Below are 21,005 nucleotides of genomic sequence, written 5' to 3'. Positions count from 1 at the left end.
GATAAGGCGGTGTTGCGAACTTTTTTTACATTTTTACCTAAGGTTGTGAATTCTAACAACATTAGTAGAGAAATTGTAGTTCCTTCATTATGTCCTAATCCTAAGAATTCTAAGGAGAGATCATTGCATTCTTTGGATGTAGTTAGAGCTTTGAAATATTATGCTGAAGCTACTAAGAATTTCCGAAAGACTTCTAGTCTATTTGTTATCTTTTCCGGTTCTAGGAAAGGTCAGAAGGCCTCTGCCGTTTCTTTGGCATCTTGGTTGAAATCGTTAATTCATCATGCTTATGTCGAAGTCGGGTAAGACTCTGCCTCAAAGGATTACAGCTCATTCTACTAGGTCAGTGTCTACTTCCTGGGCTTTTAGGAATGAAGCTTCGGTTGATCAGATTTGCAAAGCAGCAACTTGGTCTTCTTTGCATACTTTTACTAAATTCTACCATTTTGATGTGTTTTCTTCTTCTGAAGCAGTTTTTGGTAGAAAAGTACTTCAGGCAGCTGTTTCAGTTTGATTCTTCTGCTTATAATTTCAGTTTTTTTCATTATAAGATTTAAACTTTATTTTGGGTGTGGATTATTTTTCAGCGGAATTGGCTGTCTTTATTTTATCCCTCCCTCTCTAGTGACTCTTGCGTGGAAAGATCCACATCTTGGGTAGTCATTATCCCATACGTCACTAGCTCATGGACTCTTGCTAATTACATGAAAGAAAACATAATTTATGTAAGAACTTACCTGACAAAGTCATTTCTTTCATATTAGCAAGAGTCCATGAGGCCCACCCTTTTTGTGGTGGTTATGATTTTTTTGTATAAAGCACAATTATTCCAATTCCTTATTCTTTATGCTTTTGCACTTTTTTCTTATCACCCCACTTCTTGGCTATTCGTTAAACTGATTTGTGGGTGTGGTGAGGGGTGTATTTATAGGCATTTTGAGGTTTGGGAAACTTTGCCCCTCCTGGTAGGAATGTATATCCCATACGTCACTAGCTCATGGACTCTTGCTAATATGAAAGAAATTAATTTATCAGGTAAGTTCTTACATAAATTATGTTTTTAGATTTTTTTTTTCTGAATTTGAATAATTCCAAGCCTTATAATTAAACTAATTTCAGCCCCTAAGACTGCATAAAGGTGCAGCCTTTTAACCAGTTCCACTGGTGGGGGGGGGGGGGCAGATTGAATTTATTTCAACACATTTGGACAGTTTCTGTTCAAATCAGTGGATTCAGAATATTGTTTTCTCAGGGGTATCGATTAGGTTTCAGAATAAAAACCTCCCATGGAAATATTTATTCCATGTTATAACAAACCCTGTGAAAGCTCAGGTTTTTCTGAAATGTGTTTCAGATTTAGAGTTTTCAGGGGTTCCAGTTCCTCTGCAAGAATGGAGTTTGGGTTTCTATTCAAATCTATTCATTGTCCTAAAGAAAAAATTTGTTCAGACGCATTCTGGATCTAAAATGTTTTGTAAGAGTCTGTTCTTTAGGCCGTTCTAGAGCGGCTTATTCCTCTGGCTCTGGGATTCAAGAGACTGCTGAGCCATCCACCTTGGGGGGCCCTGTCCTCCGGGAGGCGAGTTCCCTACCGCTCCCTACTACTACACATGCGGGTAACCCAGGTTATGTTTTTTCCTCCTTGGAGGGTGGATTGTTCCCCCCTCCCCGGAGGTTTGCTTTTACATTTTTGGCGCTTGCACGTCTACAAAGTCCAGATCTTTATTTGCGATTGTGTTTGTGCCAGATTGCCCCAGGTCTCTCGGCCACAGGAGGGCATGTGCAGTTCCCTGCGGGTGTAACTGTTCCTGAGTGTTGTGCCTTTCGTTACCGGCTGGCTCGCATTCGTGTTCTACTCAGACATGTTTTTGAGCTGTTTGGGGACCCTACCTTTCTCGTTTATGGGAATCGTCTGTCTCCTCATTCAAATGGCTCACCTCGTTAGACATGGGTGGAGGAAGTAATCTCCTTTAAGTCTTGTTATCGAGATCCTTCCCAGTTTTGTTGGAAGAACAGGCTGGTCCTGCGGATCTTTCTGTTCTTCTTGGGTGTTAACCTTCATGTTGCCTGTCATTTTTATTTTATCCGGTTAGGATGAATTTTATTTTTTATACTAGGTTTCCTGCAAGAACTTTCTCTGGGATAGATATTTGCTGTTTGCTTCTACGGAAGTTGTTCGGGACACGTTAGTCCCATGTTTGTCTGTTTTTTCTTCCTCCCTCTCTGAGGGCGGATTTAGCCAGCTTGGCATTTATGACCCTGGTTGCAGGCTGGTCCTGCTTGGGTTCAGATCTTCTGTCTCACGGCTTATTCAGACACACAGTGCCTATTATACCTTGCTGGTCAGGTTGGGGTGCCGAGTGCTTTCAACATTATTTATGTTTCTTATTTGTTTTACAAGTTTCAGCTAAACATTCTCAAGAGGACTTGCGGGTCCTTGCAGCTCTCGGGATTGTTTGTCCTAAATAGCCATCTCTCTGGTGACTGGGTCAGTGAATTTTGCTGCATCAATCTGTTGCTTCCGATACCCTCGGAACCTAGAGTATTCCTTCCCACGTGGTGGGAAAATTAGAGGGTGTAGTGCTTCTTTTCCGCCGGTCGGGGCGGTGTGTCTTTAGGAAATTGTCCTTTTTGGACCTTTAGTGGTTCTCTTCTTCATTGAGATTTTCTTGGACTTTGTACGTTTCTCCTTGTGGATGGGTCACCTTCGGGGGACTTGGATTCCCTTTGGGAGTTAGTTAGGTCTTTTTGGGCTCTGGTTAGGGGTCCTTCCCTGGTGTTGGGAATGCTCTGCATCTCCTTCTTGGGATAGAAGAGGTCCTAGTAGTTTACCACTCATAGGGTTCGAGTATTACCATTTAGGTGGCATCTAAGCCCATGTTTTACTGTCCTCTGATTTTGAATCTAAGGTGATGTGGAGGCTTGATGTTGCTCTGTTCGGTTGACTTGTCCTTACTGTTCCCCTTGTGTATGGAGCTCGTGGCTAGCTGGACAGCTAGCTCAGCATACTAATGCTCTGTGGCTACTCTGTACTGTAGCAAACCCAGGGTTGCTAGATAGATCCCCGGCGAGGTCTACTCGGCTTTCTTCCTTTCGAGGTTGATAAAATGAGCAGCGCCTTGTGTCCCTTAAGGGGGATTAGCTGCGTTTTTCAAGCACAATCATGTTAATGTTGCTTGGACGTCTGTTAGCTCTAGTATCCTTTTATGGTCTTGGCTCTTTGGAGTGTTGGGCTCCTGCAAGGGGTGGTCTCTTCCCTTTGGGTCGGGACGTGCAAGGCCTTCTTTCTCTTGTTTTCCGGGTTATTCTGGATTTTTCCCTGGGAGGTCTGTTTTTTTTATATCAGACGGGGATTTATGTTCCTGGAAGATTGTTTAATCTAAACATTTGTGGGGCCCGGGCTTCTTGTCCTGATCTTTGTCAAGGGTTTTACTCAGCATTTTCTCTTTATGGATCCCGCTGTGGGTTGTTACCGGACCTTATGATCCTAGGACTAGCCTGGAGGTTCCAGTTTCCGGGGTACTTGGGCTTAACCTTTGTTCTGGCTGTTCTGGTTTTACAACTTGGCCAGATTTACTGAGAGCCGGGGCTCCTTGGGGCTTGTCTTGTGCCGGACGATACGGTTCCCTTGGGACAGCCAACTAAGGTGACCTGATGGTGGGCTTTCCTGTCTAGCAAACGGAAGGTTTGCAGTTGCTCAGCTGTCACTTTTGCGCCTGGTATGTGTGATAGCACAATGGCACACATACCAGGGGTTCTTTCCGTTAGTCAGTGGCCTCGTGTCCTCTCTGTTCTTCATACGACTTCCTGTCTTATGGGCAGGTATTTATCGATGCTCTTCTCTTCAGGGGGCTCGTTGTGGTTCCTTTTTTAGGGGCATTTCCTGTGTTCAGGAGGTTGGAACAGATGTTTTATCTGGTTCGGGGATTGGGCTGCTCTTTGAGTTGTTCCTTTCCATCTGGGGAGCTGTTGGCTCCGCATTGAGACTTAGTCGGGTGGCTTTGCTAGATCTCTTTGGGTCTAACGCCTGCTTGATTGTCTTTAGGTTGAAGTGGCTGTGTCCATTCTTCTGCCCTTTTGGGGGCCGGTCTTGGGGTTCCTTTCTGTTCCCTTGTTTTCAGATCTGCCATTGCTTGGGCTGGTCCGGCTAGGTGTAGGATCAGAGATCTGTTGTTTATCCTCAGGTCTTGGAGCTGCCAGTGGACCTTTTTGTTAGAGGTTCTGTGCCTCTTCCCCTTTGAGATCTGTGAGTAGGTCTGGCGGCCTAGATTGCCTGGAGTGTGTCCTCTGCCTTGAAGGTTGGGCAATCTGCTAGTTTGTTCGGCCGCTTTTTCCTTACATAGCGTGTTACTGGACTCAGATGTTTATCTTCTGAGTTTGCGTCGTCTCCCCTTGTTCTCCGAATCCAATTGGGTCTCTGTGGACTTGGCCTTCTTTTGATGCAGGCTTTCCCTTTATTGGATTTTGCTGTACCTTTTGGGTATCCCTTTGGTTCACCCTTGTCCTCTCCCTTATGGGGATTTTGGTACTGTACTAGTAAGGGTTGTGTGGGGACCGACTGCTTGGCGACGGTTCTCCTGGAGGAGTGTTGGCTCAGTGAGTCTGCTTTGCAGTCTCTAGTTAGGCCTTCATATTATCTGCGGGTCAGTGTCCTTGGGTCCTTTTTCCTTCTAGTTTTTTTTGTTTTTTTTTGCCTCGCTCCGACGAAGCGGGGCTTGGTTGGGTTGTGTTTTTTTTCAGGACTGGTGCCCTCAGAATAGGCCTATTGTACCCTCCCGTTTTTGCATTGTGTCCTCTATAACTTGGGTATTGTTTCCCCAAAAGTAATGAATGCAGCTGTGGACTCTTTCCATTTCTGAAGAAAAACTGGCACTATTTCACCCTGGCATTTCTTCTACTGTTCCTTGTTCCTCTGCAGAATGACTGGGGGATGAGGGAAGTGGGAGGATAATTTAAGCCTTTGGCTGGGGTGTCGTTGCCTCCTCCTGGTGGCCAGGTTCTTATTTCCCAAAAGTAATGAATGCAGCTGTGGACTCTTTCCATCTGAAGAAAAGAAAATTATCAGGTAAGCATAATTTTAAGTTTTTCAGGGCTCTTCAGGCGTGGCCTCTATTGAAGAGACAACTTTTACATTTGTTTTTTAAACAGACAATATCACAACATTGGCATTTGTCAATCATCAAGGAGGGACTCTCAGTCCTTCAGTTATGGAGGAAGTATCTCGGATACTTTCTTGGGCAGAATCCAACTCTTATCTAAATTTCTGCGATTCATAGCTCCGGTATAGACAATTGGGAAGGGGATTATCACAGCCGTCAGACTTTTTATATCTGGGGGAGTGCTCTCCATCCAGATGTTTTTTTCATCTTGTTCAAATGTGGGGTCTTCCAGAAATAGATCTGATGGTCTCTCGTCTAAACAAGAAGCTTTCCAGATACCTTTTTCAGGTCCAAGTCCTCAGGCGGAAATGGTGGATGCTCTAGCAGTTTCTTAGTTTTCACCAACCTGCTTACTTTTTTCCGCCTCTGGTTCTTTTTCCAAGGGTGATCTCCAAGATCATAATGGAACGATCTAATGTGTTTCTGATAGCACCAGCTTGGTCTCTCAGGTTTTGCGGAACTTGTCAGGAGGTCCAGTTGCCAGCCTTGGTTACTTCCTTTAAGGCCAGACCTTCTGTTTCAGGGGCTGTTTTTTGCATCAGGATCTCAAATCTCTAATTTTGAAGGCATGGAAATTGAACGCTTAAGTGTTTAGTCATAAAGGTTTCTCTCAGTTGTTAGCACTATGATACAGGCTCGTCAGTCTGTTTCTAGGAGAATTTATTTTCGGGTTTGGAAAACCTATATTTCATGATTATTCTTGGCATTCTTTTAGAATTCCTAGTATTTTAGAGTTTCTTCAGGATGGTTTGGATAAACGTTTTGTTTGCAAATTCTTTGAAAGGACAAATTTCTGCTCGAGTCTCAATTTTGGTTTTGAAAATTTTACAGGCTCCTCCTTTTGAGTCTTTGCATTTTCCAGACTTTAAATTACTTTTTTGAAAAGTGTTATTTCTTTTGGCTATCTCTTCTGCTTGATTAGTTTTCATCAAGATAAAGCTGTTTTGCAGATTTCTTGTTGTGAATTCTAACATCAATAAGGAAATTGTTGTTCCTTTTTTGTGTCCTAATTTTAAGAATTCTCTTGAAGGGTCTTTACATTCTTTGGATGTGGTAAGAGCTTTGAAATATTATGTTGAGGCTACTTAAAGGGACACTGAAACCAATTTTTTTCTTTCGTGATTCAGATAGAGCATGCAATTTTAAGCAACTTTCTAATTTACTCCTATTATCAATTTTTCTTCGTTCTCTTGCTATCTTTATTTGAAAAAGAAGGCATCTAAGCTTTTTTTCATGGTTCAGAACTCTGGACAGCACTTTTTTATTGGTGGATGAATTTATCCACCAATCGGCAAGGACAACCCAGGTTGTTTACCAAAAATGGGCCGGCATCTAAACTTACATTCTTGCATTTCAAATAAAGATACCAAGAGAATAAAGAAAATTTGATAGTAGGAGTAAATTAGAAAGTTGCTTAAAATGTCATACTCTATCTGAATCACGAAAGAAAAATATTGGGTTCAGTGTCCCTTTAAGATTTCAGAAAGACTTCTAGTCTATTTGTTATTTTTTCTGACACCAGGAAAGGTCAGAAAGCCTCTGTTATTTCTCTGATTTTTTTGGTTGAGATTTTTAATTCACAAAGCTTAGAGAATTACAGCTCTACTAGATCAGTTGCCACTTCTTAGGTTCTTAAGAATGACGCTTCAGTTAATCAAATCTGCAAAGCAGCAACTTGGTCTTCTTTGCATACTTTTTTCTAATTTTACCTTTTTTTATGTGTTTGCTTCTTAGGAAGCAGCCTTTGGTGGAAAGGTTTTTCAGGCAGTTGTTTGAGCTTGAGTCTAATGCCTTTTGATTTGAGTTTTTTTTTTAAATTTTTAAGAAAACATTTATTTTTGGGATTTAATTTCTCATTGGAAATAGATGTTTTTATTTTTTTCCCTTCCTCTCTAGTGACTCGGACTTCCACATCTTGGGTATTATATCCCATACGTCACTAGCTCATGGACTCTTGCCACTTACATGAAAGAAAACATAATTTATGTAAGAACTTACCTGATAAATTCATTTCTTTCATAGTGGCAAGAGTCCATAAGACCCACCATATTTTTTGTGGTTATGATTTTTTTGTATAAAGCACATTATTTTTTCCAGTTCCTCTTTTTGTATGCTTTTTACTCCTTTTTATACACCTCACTTTTTGGCTATATGTTAAACTGAAGTATGAGTGAGGTGGGAGGTGTATTTATAGGTATTTTGAGGTTTGGGAAACTTTGCCCCCTTTAGGTAGGAATGTATATCCCATACGTCACTAGCTCATGGACTCTTGCTACTATGAAAGAAATTAATTTATTAGGTAAGTTCTTACATAAATTATGTTTTTAAGTAGACAACACAAGGTATTGATCTAGACCCATTTTGGTATGTTTCTTGCCACAATTATGCCACCAAATGTGATCATATTAAAAAAAAAAAAACACACGACTTTAACTTTTCAAAAACTTTGGGCTTCTCACTGAAATTATTTACATACCACTTGTGCAGTCATAACACGAATGGTTGTATAAGCTTCTCTGTGATCCTTTTTGTTCAGAAATAGCAGACATGCATGGTTTTGCTATCGCTTTTAGGTAATTACTTTTATGTCTGACAGTACTCAGTTTGTTGTATTTTTTTATTTTTTTTGTCTAATTTAACTATGTATCCTTTTTATTTTTTTATTTTGTAGTGACGGTGTTCCCCTCCCTACCAATGTTTTGTAGGGTGCCCCCTCACTCTGATTTTCCTTTTTTCGTAGTGTAGTGTCCCATCCCTCCCTCCCTCTTCCATTAACATTATTTTCTGCAGCATAGGGTAACCACACCTCCCACCGGCACCAACAATGATTGCTACAGACAGTGACACAGACTATTTCACTGTCTGTAACAATTTGGCAATCAGCCTTCATATGATAATGGAGCATAATCGTTCTCCGTTAATATAAAGACAGATGCCTGCAGCCCACCAACAGCAACGGAGACTGCATACATTGCCTGAAGGGCAGAAGTAGGTCTATGAGACAGACAAATAAGAACTGTGGTGCTGTCTTGAAATCGTGTTATAGGCCATAGCAAGTCTGCTTCAGTGCACAGGTCAAAAAAACAGTCTGCAGTGAGACATACATTTTTCGGCAGTTGTACTAAACAAAAGTAGAAGTGACAGAGTTCCTCCAATTGCCACTCCTGCCCCAGCTGCTAATGCATCCAGTGTCACTCCTGCCCAGATGCCATTGTGCCACAAGACACAGCCCTCTCTTGTCCACTGGTGTTATGAGTCAGTCTTTAGTTGTGTATTTCATGTCCATTACGTAGAGTAAGGAGCGGTGATGGTCTGGTGGATCTTGTGTTCAATGTTTATTTTTATATTTTCAAACGGCAGCATAACAGCCAATGAACAACTATGTTTTAAAGATTTGTGCACAAACATGAAATGCTTGTTAGTTTAACTATTAGTTCTTAAGCTTTTATTAAGCAAAATTATTTTAATGTGTCCAACCAGTAGTATTTCATATCACTCTTTAACATTTTGGTTACTTAAAATGTATAAAATTTGTATTTTTAAAAAAGGTTATAAGGCCTCAAAAGTGATAGGCAACGTGCTTAAAGTGAATGTAAAGTTTCATCAAGTAGTGCCCGGTTTTTAAAAATACTATTAAAAACAGGAGCACTTTCGTTGATGAAACTTTACATTGCACCATATTTGTAGAAATACTTACCTCTTCGTCTTGAAAGCCGCTCCAGCCCATCGCAAGCCTCTTCCTACATCAGCAATGACGATTCCGGCATCCTCCAATCACGGTTTCCCCCCGGGGGAAGCATTGCCTAAAGCAACGCTGTGATTGGAGGAAGGCCGGAATCGTAATTTCTAACATAGGAAGAGTCTTGCGACAGGCGGGGGAAGCGACATCATCAGCGATCTGGCTTTCAAGACGAAGAGGTATTTCTACAAATATGGTGCAATGTAAAGTTTCATCAATGAAAGTGCCCCTGTTTTTAATAGTATTTTTAAAAACTGGGCACTACTTGATGAAACTTTACATTCACTTTAAGTGGCTGCTAGAGATGGCTGCACAGCACACTCTTTGGCAGCCAGTGGGTTAAATAAAAAAAGATATATCTTCTCACTTTCAGGGCTGCTCTCTCCTGTATTAATCTTCAATTTATTAGCCAGCAGTAGTTATCCATTCTTACACACTGTGCCCCAGCCATTAGTTTATATTGCTATATACACTATACAGTGTACCAGCTAGTGACTGTGGGAGTTTTGGCTAGAGACCACCAGATGTATTGTGTGTAGGATGGGCATCATTACTGTTGCATGTGATTTGTAGTTCTAATGCACACATACAATCACAGCTGTCATGTAACATGTGAAAACATTCATCATAATGGTACTTAGCAGTATGGTTGTATACAAGAGTTGGGCAATGCCACTGTCTACATATGAGGTGCAGGTGGAGCTCTGACATGCTGGTTATTGCAACCCTGATTTATTTTTTACTTTTTGACCTTCTATAATTTAGCAAACCATGACCTTTTTGTTTCCCTAAATTTAGTGGGATCCTCTGGCACAGGTCTGGGATTTGGGCTAAAGACCCCAGCAAGCAGTGCAGCTCCAGTAGGCACCATGAGCAGTAAGTAATGAAGAGCACAGTAACTCTATGGTTTTCTGCAATGCTTTCCTCCATGTTTGATGCCTGTGCACAACCATTTTGGTTTTACCTTAGCTTTTTTTTAATATTTCCTTAGCGTCTCTAGGTGGGAAGCCCCTCGCCGGTGTGAGTGCTGTGGGGATTCAGAGTGTAGGAGTTGGGTTAACAGTGCCTAGTGCTGCCAGGTGAGTAACATCTTTTTTCGTAAAATTGTGCATGAACATACATAGTTTGGTTTTATGTGTTGTGCCGTACATTTTTTGAAATGTCTATGATCATCACATGTATTTTTAATTGAATAAAATATATAAGTAGGGATGCTCAGATGTGAGTGAAACTGGGGTAAATGTTTTGGTGAAGAACTGAAGTTTTGTACGTGCTGAACTTACAGAAATTTAAACTGGTATATTTTGTGCATCAAAAAAGAACTGATTCAGGGTTGCTTGTTGGGGTGTGTTGTGTGTGGTTTTTTTTTGTGTGTGTTTAAAATATATTATATAGCTATTGTTCTGTTGCAGACTATTCAGATAAATAAATGTCAACATAGGTCAAGATTGTAGAGTAGATTTACCAGATACCACTTATCCTCTAAGGCAGGATTCTTCAAACTTTTTTACCAAAGACCCAGTGCAATGATACCACATACCTTAGCAACTCTATTTTTATGCTTGGTCTGAAAATTTCTGAAGTAATACACAAGAGAGCTGCAATTTTTGGCAAAGCTACTAAAATGTGTGCGTACTTTACTCCTGATTGTAGTCAAACTTGAAAGTGTTGTAAAAGGTAATAACACACACACCATACACACTCTCATACATCACACACTGTACCGTACACACTCTCATACAACACACACACACCATACACATTCACACACCGTCACACTCTCATACAACACACAGACCAGACACACACTCTCATACAAAATTCACACACATGTCGCAACCCAGTAAACATGGTATTGTCACCCAGTAGTGGGTCCCGACCTGTGGTCTGAAGAACCCTGCTCTAAGGAATGAACCTATGTACAACCAGAGGGGGCAATGCTGAATGCAAAAGTCACAAATAATAAAGAGAGAAAAGAACAGAACATCCATCTGGCACACTCTCACAATAAGCTTGTGTGGTTTAAGGTCACATATATCATGGGAAATGAGCTACTGAAATATAAAACATAACTTTTATTTTATAATCAATAAAAAGTGCCAACACACAAAATCCACAGTTAAAATAAGTAAAAAAAACACAAACAAAACTGCCTCTCTACTCCACAGATATCTATTAAAGGCGTATAGTATACTACAATGTAGCAAGGTGTACGGTTCTATTAATGAGCTGAGATTTTTCACAAAATAGGTAACTATCTCCATTGTCAACAGCGAGTAGAAAAGAGCCCTACAATCACAGCTTTATGACTAATTAAAGCCTGTATCAGCAATTCAATAAAAAGGCATGGGGATGCTCCAAGCTTTTGCCATTCTCATTGACAATTATTTAAAAAGGCTGGGTATTTCTGTGCTGCACCTCTTAAAAAAATATAATATTCTAAATACCTAAACCGTACCTATATGAAAACACCTAAACCACATATATCATGGAGAAGCAGATGTATGAGATTGCCTGATGTTGCAGAATATATCAGTGTAAAACTTCTACACCTTTTTTTTTTAATTTGAGCCCATAATATTGCTACTGGCAAAATGTGATAATACCAGTGCAGTAAAAGACTTCTGGATTATTTACCTATCTATCTTTTGAGCACACACTTCTTTAACTTTCCCCCAGCTTCTTGTACCATCATCCATTTTATACCTTCTAAAATATTACTCTTCCTTTTTCTCTCTCTCTCTTTTGTTCATTTCTTGCTCTCTTAGTGTACCCCCTGCAATGACCTATGCTCAGCTTGAGAATCTTATTAATAAGTGGAGCTTGGAGCTGGAAGATCAAGAGAAACATTTCTTGCAGCAAGCAACACAGGTCAACGCATGGGACAGGATGCTGATCCATAATGGAGAAAGAGTATGTGAGGGAAAGCCAGTGCTACTGTTGGTGTGGAGGGTGGCAGTGATGTGGGGTAGGATGATGTTACTTACTTGCATATATTCTGTTTTTCAGATTACTACGTTACACAGAGAAATGGAGAAAGTAAAAATGGATCAGAAAAGGTAAATCATTTGGAACAACAAAAAGATTAGTAAGGGCTGTGGGTCCCTTCTCTTTTTAGCTATGAGAAATGTTTTCAGTTATTTGAAATGTTACACACTGATTTAATTGTATATGCCATTAACACCTGGGTGTTCAAGTAATTTAATACAATGACAAGAAAACAATAAGAATATATCCAATGAGCATTATTAAAAATCATATATAGGCTTCAGTAGGGAGTTGGAAAGAAGCCCAGTACCTCAAACATCACCCTTTTCAAATAGATAAAAGACTCCTCCAATTACTTTTTTTTTTTTTTTTTTTTAATGGCACCACTTTTGGAATGACATTTAGACCCTCAGACCCTGATGTTCAAAGATTATCAAGCTTGGAGAGAAACTGTAGTTTAAAATTCACAGGGGCTAAACTTAAGGAATATTCAAAAGAAAAAGAGCAGAACTCTCCAGCACTGCGAGATCTCTATCATTTATGTATTTGAAGCAGAGACAAGCCCAGTGCAATATAGCGCTGCATGATATGAGCGTTTTGTTATGCTACACTGCATTTTTTTTATATATTACTATACATTTCAGATTGTGTTCTTTAAGTATTATTGCATTTAAGCTTTGCACGTTCTCATTTATATTGTAATACATTTATATTTAGATCTAGCAGTGATTTCACAAATTCTGATTATGTTTTGAAAGTTTCTGTGTTAACAAATTAGGATCATACTTTGTATATTTCTATATAGCTTTTACACATTATATTGCTCCTTCTATTTGCTCCATTGTGTACTAAAACTGACAGCTTCAGGAAGTGGGAGGGATAGGGCAGTTCCCTGGGCTAATCAGGGGACTTCCCAATGTATGTCTGAAGCTCTCTCACAAATCTTGTGAAATTTTGTAAGCATTTTAAACAAGCTGGTCTCACTGATTTGTCTCGCCAGCTGTATGCAGGTGAAGTTTGCTCAAAATGCACAATACACCTATTTTAACGAACAGAAAAGTAATAATATAGTAAAAGTATGGACAAAAGCAAGCTAAATTGCAGTGAAAACATTTCAGTTTAATTTATAATTGATGCAAACTAAGCCTTTATATATCTGACCCAGGAGTTTTCTAGTTACCTTTCCTCCCATGTGAGATTTTTGTATCTCAGAGTGTCTTGTTACTTTCTATAGAAGGTATCTATGGGATTTCCAGGTTCCTCCCCTTTTCTTATAAAATTCAGTGAATTCTGCCCCTGTGTAGTTTGCAATATAATCAGAATTTGTGTACACGGGGCGGGAGCGGGTGGGAACTGCTACACTATGGAACATTTGGCCAAATAAAGTGGGAGAGAGGAGGGAATTGTGATCTAAGGGATCTGGGAGGGGGTGGGGGGTTTGTTTTTGGAGGGGGGGGGAAGCTACACTACAGAAAAATAGGGGAGGGGAATTAATTATTTTTTTATTGTAAACTGGGTACTGGCAGACAGCTGCCAGTACCCAAGATGGCACAAATAAGTTAGAGGGGGAGGGTTAGAGAGCTGTTTGGGGGGATCAGGGAGGTTGGGGGCTAAGGGAGGATCCTACACAGCAGAATGTTTTTTTTGTTTTGTGTTTTTTTTTGTTTTTTTTAAATACCTTTTTTTTTTTTTTTTTTTTGTACTGGCAGACTTTCTGCCAGTACTTAAGATGGCGGGGACAATTGTGGGGAGGAAAGAGAGCTGTTTGGGAGGGATCAGTGGGGTGTGATGTGTCAGGTGGGAGGCTGATCTCTACACTAAAGCTAAAACCCTGCAAGCTCCCTACAAGCTACCTAATTAACCCCTTCACTGCTGGGCATAATACAAGTGTGGCGCGCAGCTGCATATAGCGGCCTTCTAATTGCCAAAAAGCAACTCCATAGCCATATATGTCTGCTATTTCTGAACTAAGGGGATCCCAGAGAAGCATTTACAACCATCTGTGCCATAACTGCACAAGCTGTTTGTAAATAATTTCAGGTTGAAACCTAAAGTTTGTAAAAACGTTTGTGAAAAAGTGACTTTTTTTTTTTTTTTATTTTTTATTTTTTTTTTGCATTTGGCGGTAAAAATGGTGGCATGAAATATACCAAAATGGGCCTAGATCAATACTTGGGGTTGTCTACTACACTAAAGCAGAATGCATTTAGCGGCCTTCTAATTACCAAAAAGCAACGCCAAAGCCATATATGTCTTCTATTTCTAAACAAAGGGGATCCCAGAGAAGCATTTACAACCATTTGTGCCATAATTGCACAAGTTGTTTGTAAATAATTTCTGTGAGAAACCTAAAGCTTGTGAAAAAGTGACTCTCTTTTTTTTTTTTATTTGATCGCATTTGGCGGTGAAATGGTGGCATGAAATATATCAAAATGGGCCTAGATCAATACTTTGGGATGTCTTCTAAAAAAATATATTTCTCCAACATTGGTGTGTCCGGTCCACGGCGTCATCCATAACTTGTGGGAATATTCTCTTCCCCAACAGGAAATGGCAAAGAGCACAGCAAAAGCTGTCCATATAGTCCCTCCTAGGATCCGCCCAACCCAGTCATTCTCTTTGCCGCTGAACAAGCAGCATCTCCACGGAGATGGTGAAGAGTATGTGGTGTTTAGTTGTAGTTTTTTATTCTACTATCAAGAGTTTGTTATTTTAAAATAGTGCTGGTATGTACTATTTACTCTGAAACAGAAAAAGATGAAGAGTTCTGTTTGTGTGAGGAATATGATTTTAGCAGCAGTAACTAAAATCGTTTGCTGTTTCCACATAGGACTGTTGAGATGAGATAACTTCAGTTGGGGGAAACAGTTGGCAGACTTTTCTGCTTAAGGTATGACTAGTCATATTTCTAACAAGACTGTGTAATGCTGGAAGGCTGTCATTTCCCCTCATGGGGACCGGTAAGCCATTTTCTTAGTCTCAAACAGAATAAAGGGCTTAATATGGGCTATAAAACTGGTAGACACTTTTATGGGCTAGATCGATTGCTTTATTTGGGCATTTTATACAGCTTGATGTTGAAATTCACACTTTATAAACTTTGGGGAACGTTTTTTTACGTCAGGCACTGGTTTAGACACCTTCCCAGTCAGGAAGGGCCTTCTCTGTAGTACAAAACAACAAAAGATATTTTGGTGCACATCCAACCACTTAAGTCCACTCTTTCATGGCATATTAGTATATGCTTCTGTCTGCCAAATATACTTACATAGCTTCTAATAAGATTGGGATAAACATCTCGCAATAATATGAGCTTATATTTGTGCTGCAAAAACAAATATACTTCTATCTGCTAAATATATTTACATAGTTCAAATAAAATTGAGATTAACATCTTCTCTGTAGTAGGCAGAGCCTCATTTTCGCGCCATTACTGCGCAGTTACTTTTGAGAGCAGGACATGCAGCTGCATGTGTGTGGGTCTGAAAGTAGTTGAAAAGGTTCCTAGAAGGCTTCATTTGGTATCGTATACCCCCCTGGGTTTGGTAAAGTCGCAGCAAAGGCTGTAGCTGGGGCTGTAGAGGGGTTAAAACTGTAACCGGCTCCGGTTTCCTCATTTTAAGGGTTAAAGGTCTGAAATTTGGGGTGCAATGCTTTGAATGCTTTAAGACACTGTGGTGAAAATTTGGTTAAATTTGAACAATTCCTTTATAGTTTTTCACATATTCAGTAATAAAGTGTGCCCTGTTTAAAATTTAAAGAGACAGTAACGGTTTTGTTTTAAAACGGTTTTTTGTACTTTATTGACAAGTTTAAGCCTGTTTAACATGTCTGTGCCTTCAGATAAACTATGTTCTGTATGTATGGAAGCCAATGTGTCTCCCCCTTCAAAATTGTGTGATAATTGTGCCATAGCGTCCAAACAAAGTAAGGACAGTACTGCCACAGATAGTAAAGTTGCCCAAGATGATTCATCAGATGAAGGGAGTAGACATAGTTCTACATCATCTCCTTCTGTGTCTACACCAGTTTTGCCCACGCAGGAGACCCCTAGTACTTCTAGCGCGCCAATGCTTGTTACTATGCAACAATTGACGGCAGTAATGGATAACTCCATAGCAAATATTTTATCCAAAATGCCTGCATTTCAGAGAAAGCGCGATTGCTCTGTTTTAAACACTGTAGAGCAGGAGGGCGCTGATGATAATTGCTCTGTCATACCCTCACACCAATCTGAAGTGGCCATGAGGGAGGTTTTGTCAGATGGGGAAATTTCTGATTCAGGTAGAATTTCTCAACAGGCAGAACCTTATGTTGTGACATTTAAATTTAAATTAGAGCATCTCCGCGCACTGCTTAAGGAGGTGCTATCTACTCTGGATGATTGTGACAACCTGGTCATTCCAGAAAAATTGTGCAAGATGGACAAGTTCCTAGAAGTTCCCATGCACTCCGACGCTTTTCCTATACCCAAGCGGGTGGCGGACATAGTGAATAAGGAGTGGGAGAAGCCCTGCATACCTTTTTGTCCCCCCTCCTATATTTAAGAAATTATTTCCTATGGTCGACCCCAGAAAGGACTTATGGCAGACAGTCCCTAAGGTCGAGGGGGCAATTTCTACACTAGCCAAGCGCACTACTATTCCTATTGAGGATAATTGTGCTTTCAAAGATCCTATGGATAAAAAATTGGAGGGTTTGCTTAAAAAGATTTTTGTACAGCAAGGTTACCTCCTGCAACCTATTTCGTGCATTATTCCTGTCACTACAGCAGCGTGGTTCTGGTTCGAGGAACTAGAAAAGTCGCTTAGTAGAGAGACTCCGTATGAGGAGGTTATGGACAGAATTCACGCACTTAAGTTAGCTAATTCCTTTATTTTAGATGATTTTATTTTCGCAGTTAGCTAGATTAGCGGCGAAAAATTCAGGGTTTGCAATTGTGGCGCGCAGAGCGCTCTGGCTAAAGTCTTGGTCAGCGGATGTATCTTCCAAGACAAAATTGCTTAATATCCCTTTCAAAGGTAAAACCCTTTTTGGGCCAGAATTGAAAGAGATTATCTCAGACATCACTGGGGGTAAGGGCCACGCCCTTCCACAAGATAGGCCTTTCAAGGCCAAGAATAAGTCTAATTTTCGTTCCTTTCGCAATTTCAGGAACGGACCGGCCTCCAACTCTGCAGCCTCTAGACAAGAGGGTAATGCTTCACAAACCAAACCAGCTTGGAAACCGATGCAAGGCTGGAACAAGGGTAAGCAGGCCAAGAAGCCTGCTGCTGCTATCAAAACAGCATGAAGGAGTAGCCCCCGATCCGGGACCGGATCTAGTAGGGGGCAGACTCTCTCTCTCTCTCTTCGCTCAGGCTTGGGCAAGAGATGTTCAGGATTCCTGGGCACTAGAAATAGTTTCTCAGGGTTATCTTCTGGAATTCAAGGAACTACCCCCAAGGGGAAGGTTCCACATGTCTCACTTATCTTCAAACCAAATAAAGAGACAGGCATTCTTACATTGTGTAGAAGACCTGTTAAAAATGGGAGTGATACACCCAGTTCCAACCGTGGAACAAGGAATGGGGTTTTACTCAAATCTGTTTGTAGTTCCCAAAAAAGAGGGAACTTTCAGACCAATTCTGGATTTAAAGATCCTAAACTAATTTCTCAGAGTTCCATCGTTCAAAATGGAAACTATTCGAACGATTTTACCTACAATCCAGGAGGATTTATGACTACCATGGATCTAAAGGATGCGTATCTAGATATTCCTATCCACAAAGATCATCATCAGTTCCTAAGGTTCGCCTTTCTGGACAAACATTACCAGTTTGTGGCTCTCCCATTCGGGCTAGCCACTGCTCCAAGGATTTTCACAAAGGTACTCGGGTCCCTTCTAGGGGTTCGAAGACCAAGGGGCATTGCAGTGGCACCTTACTTGCACGACATTCTGATACAAGCGTCGTCTCTTTCAAAGGCAAAGGCTCACACAGACATCGTTCTGGCCTTTCTCAGATCTCACGGATGGAAAGTGAACATAGAAAAAAGTTCTCTGTCTCCGTCGACAAGAGTTCCTTTCTTGGGGACAATAATAGATTCTTTAGAAATGAAGATTTTTCTGACAGATGTCAGAAAGTCAAAACTTCTAAACGCTTGTCAAGTTCTTCACTCTGTTCCACGACCTTCCATAGCTCAGTGCATGGAAGTAGTAGGGTTGATGGTTGCAGCAATGGACATAGTTCCTTTTGCGCGAATTCATCTAAGACCATTACAACTGTGCATGCTGAAACAGTGGAATGGGGACTATACAGACTTGTCTCCAGTGATTCAAGTAGATCAGAAGACCAGAGACTCACTCCGTTGGTGGCTAACCCAGGATCACCTTTCCCAGGGAATGAGCTTCCGCAGACCAGAGTGGGTCATCGTCACGACCGACGCCAATCTAGTGGGCTGGGGCGCGGTCTGGGACTCCCTGAAAGCTCAGGGGCTATGGTCTCGGGAAGAGTCTCTTCTCCCGATAAACATTCTGGAACTGAGAGCGATATTCAATACTCTCAGGGCTTGGCCTCAACTAGCAAAGGCTAGATTCATAAGATTCCAGACAACATGACGACTGTTGCTTACATCAACCATCAGGGGGGAACAAGGAGTTCCCTGGCGATGAGAGAAGTGACCAAAATCATAAAATGGGCGGAGGATCACTCCTGCCACCTATATGCGATCCACATCCCAGGAGTGGAAAACTGGGAGGCGGATTATCTGAGTCGTCAGACATTCCATCCGGGGGAGTGGGAACTCCACCCGGAGATATTTGCCCAGTTGACTCAATTATGGGGCATTCCAGACATGGATCTGATGGCGTCTCGTCAGAACTTCAAGGTTCCTTGCTACGGGTCCAGATCCAGGGATCCCAAGGCGACTCTAGTGGATGCATTAGTAGCGCCTTGGACCTTCAACCTAGCTTATGTGTTTCCACCGTTTCCTCTCATTCCCAGGCTGGTAGCCAGGATCAAGCAGGAGAGGGCCTCGGTGATCTTGATAGCTCCTGCGTGGCCACGCAGGACTTGGTATGCAGACCTGGTGAATATGTCATTGGCTCCACCATGGAAGCTACCTTTGAAACAGGATCTTCTAGTACAAGGTCCATTCGAACATCCAAATCTAGTTTCCCTCCAGCTGACGGCTTGGAAATTGAACGCTTGATTTTATCTAAGCGTGGGTTTTCGGAGTCTGTAATAAATACTCTGGTACAAGCCAGAAAACCTGTAACTAGAAAAATTTACCATAAAATATGGAAAAGATATATCTGTTGGTGTGAATCCAAGGGATTCTCATGGAGTAAGATCAAAATTCCTAGGATCCTTTCCTTTCTCCAAGAAGGTTTGGATAAGGGATTATCAGCGAGTTCTCTAAAGGGACAGATTTCTGCTTTATCTGTCTTGTTACACAAACGACTGGCAGCTGTGCCTGATGTTCAAGCTTTTGTTCAGGCTTTGGTCAGGATCAAGCCTGTTTACAGACCTTTGACTCCTCTCTGGAGTTTGAATTTAGTTCTTTCAGTTCTTCAAGGGGTTCCGTTTGAACCTCTACATTCCATAGATATCAAGATGTTATCTTGGAAAGTTCTGTTTTTGGTTGCTATTTCTTCTGCTAGAAGAGTTTCTGAGTTATCTGCTTTGCAGTGTAATCCGCCCTATCTGGTGTTCCATTCAGATAAGGTTGTTTTGCGTACTAAACCTGGTTTCCTTCCAAAGGTTGTTTCCAACAAGAATATTAACCAGGAAATAGTTGTGCCTTCTTTGTGTCCGAATCCAGTTTCAAAGAAGGAACGTTTGTTACACAATTTAGATGTAGTTCGTGCTTTAAAGTTCTATTTAGAAGCAACAAAGGATTTCAGACAAACGTCTTCTCTGTTTGTCGTTTATTCTGGCAAGAGGAGAGGTCAAAAAGCTACTGCTACCTCTCTTTCCTTTTGGCTGAAAAGCATCATCCGATTGGCTTACGAGACTGCCAGACGGCAGCCTCCTGAACGCATCACAGCTCACTCTACTAGGGCTGTAGCTTCCACATGGGCCTTCAAGAACGAGGCTTCTGTTGATCAGATATGTAAGGCAGCGACTTGGTCTTCACTGCACACTTTTGCCAAATTCTACAAATTTGATACTTTTGCTTCTTCGGAGGCTATTTTTGGGAGAGAGGTTTTGCAAGCCGTGGTGCCTTCTGTTTAGGTAACCTGATTGGCTCCCTCCCTTCATCCGTGTCCTAAAGCTTTGGTATTGGTTCCCACAAGTTATGGATGACGCCGTGGACCGGACACACCAATGTTGGAGAAAACAGAATTTATGCTTACCTGATAAATTACTTTCTCCAGCGGTGTGTCCGGTCCACGGCCCACCCTGGTTTTTTAATCAGGTTTGATGAATTTCTTTCTTTAACTACAGTCACCACGGCACCTTATGGTTTCTCCTGTTTTTTCTCCTGTCCGTCGGTCGAATGACTGGGTTGGGCGGAGCCTAGGAGGGACTATATGGACAGCTTTTGCTGTGCTCTTTGCCATTTCCTGTTGGGGAAGAGAATATTCCCACAAGTTATGGATGACGCCGTGGACCGGACACACCGTTGGAGAAAGTAATTTATCAGGTAAGCATAAATTCTGTTTTATACATGTCAAGGGATATTCAGGGATTCCTGAAAGATATCAGTCTTCCAATGTAACTATCGCTAATTTTGAAAAAAAGTGGTTTGGAAATAGCAAAGTGCTATTTGTATTTATTGCCCTATAACTTACAAAGAACATGTAAACATTGGGTATTTCTAAACTCAGGACAAAATTTAGAAACTATTTAGCATGGATGTTTTTTGGTGGTTGTAGATGTGTAACAGATTTTGGGGGTCAAAGTTAGAAAAAGTGTGTTTTTTTTTTTTCCATTTTTCATCATATTTTATAAAAAAAATTATAGTAAATTATAAGATATGATAAAAATAATGGTATCTTTAGAAAGTCCATTTAATGACGAGAAAAACTGTATTTAATATGTGTGGGTACAGTAAATGAGTAAGAGGAAAATTACAGCTAAACACAAACACCGCAGAAATGTAAAAATAGCCTTAGTCCCAAACGGACAGAAAAT

The 21,005-nt window shown here is 40.9% G+C and overlaps 1 protein-coding gene across 1 annotated transcript in view; it reads left to right on the top strand.

The window, feature by feature from the left end:
* NUP62CL (nucleoporin 62 C-terminal like) overlaps positions 1-21,005 on the top strand; it is a 99,810-nt gene that overhangs the window by 36,011 nt on the left and 42,794 nt on the right. The window contains exons 6-9 of the mRNA XM_053698936.1: positions 9,697-9,774; positions 9,890-9,977; positions 11,667-11,811; positions 11,908-11,957. Of these exons, the coding sequence (XP_053554911.1) occupies positions 9,697-9,774; positions 9,890-9,977; positions 11,667-11,811; positions 11,908-11,957 (361 nt within the window). The remainder of the gene's footprint in view (positions 1-9,696; positions 9,775-9,889; positions 9,978-11,666; positions 11,812-11,907; positions 11,958-21,005) is intronic.

The sequence above is a fragment of the Bombina bombina genome, chromosome 1 (assembly GCF_027579735.1).
Source record: "Bombina bombina isolate aBomBom1 chromosome 1, aBomBom1.pri, whole genome shotgun sequence".
NCBI classification, from domain to species: domain Eukaryota; kingdom Metazoa; phylum Chordata; class Amphibia; order Anura; family Bombinatoridae; genus Bombina; species Bombina bombina.
Note: the sequence above shows the minus strand (reverse complement) of the source record. Positions and strands in the feature narration are given on the sequence as shown.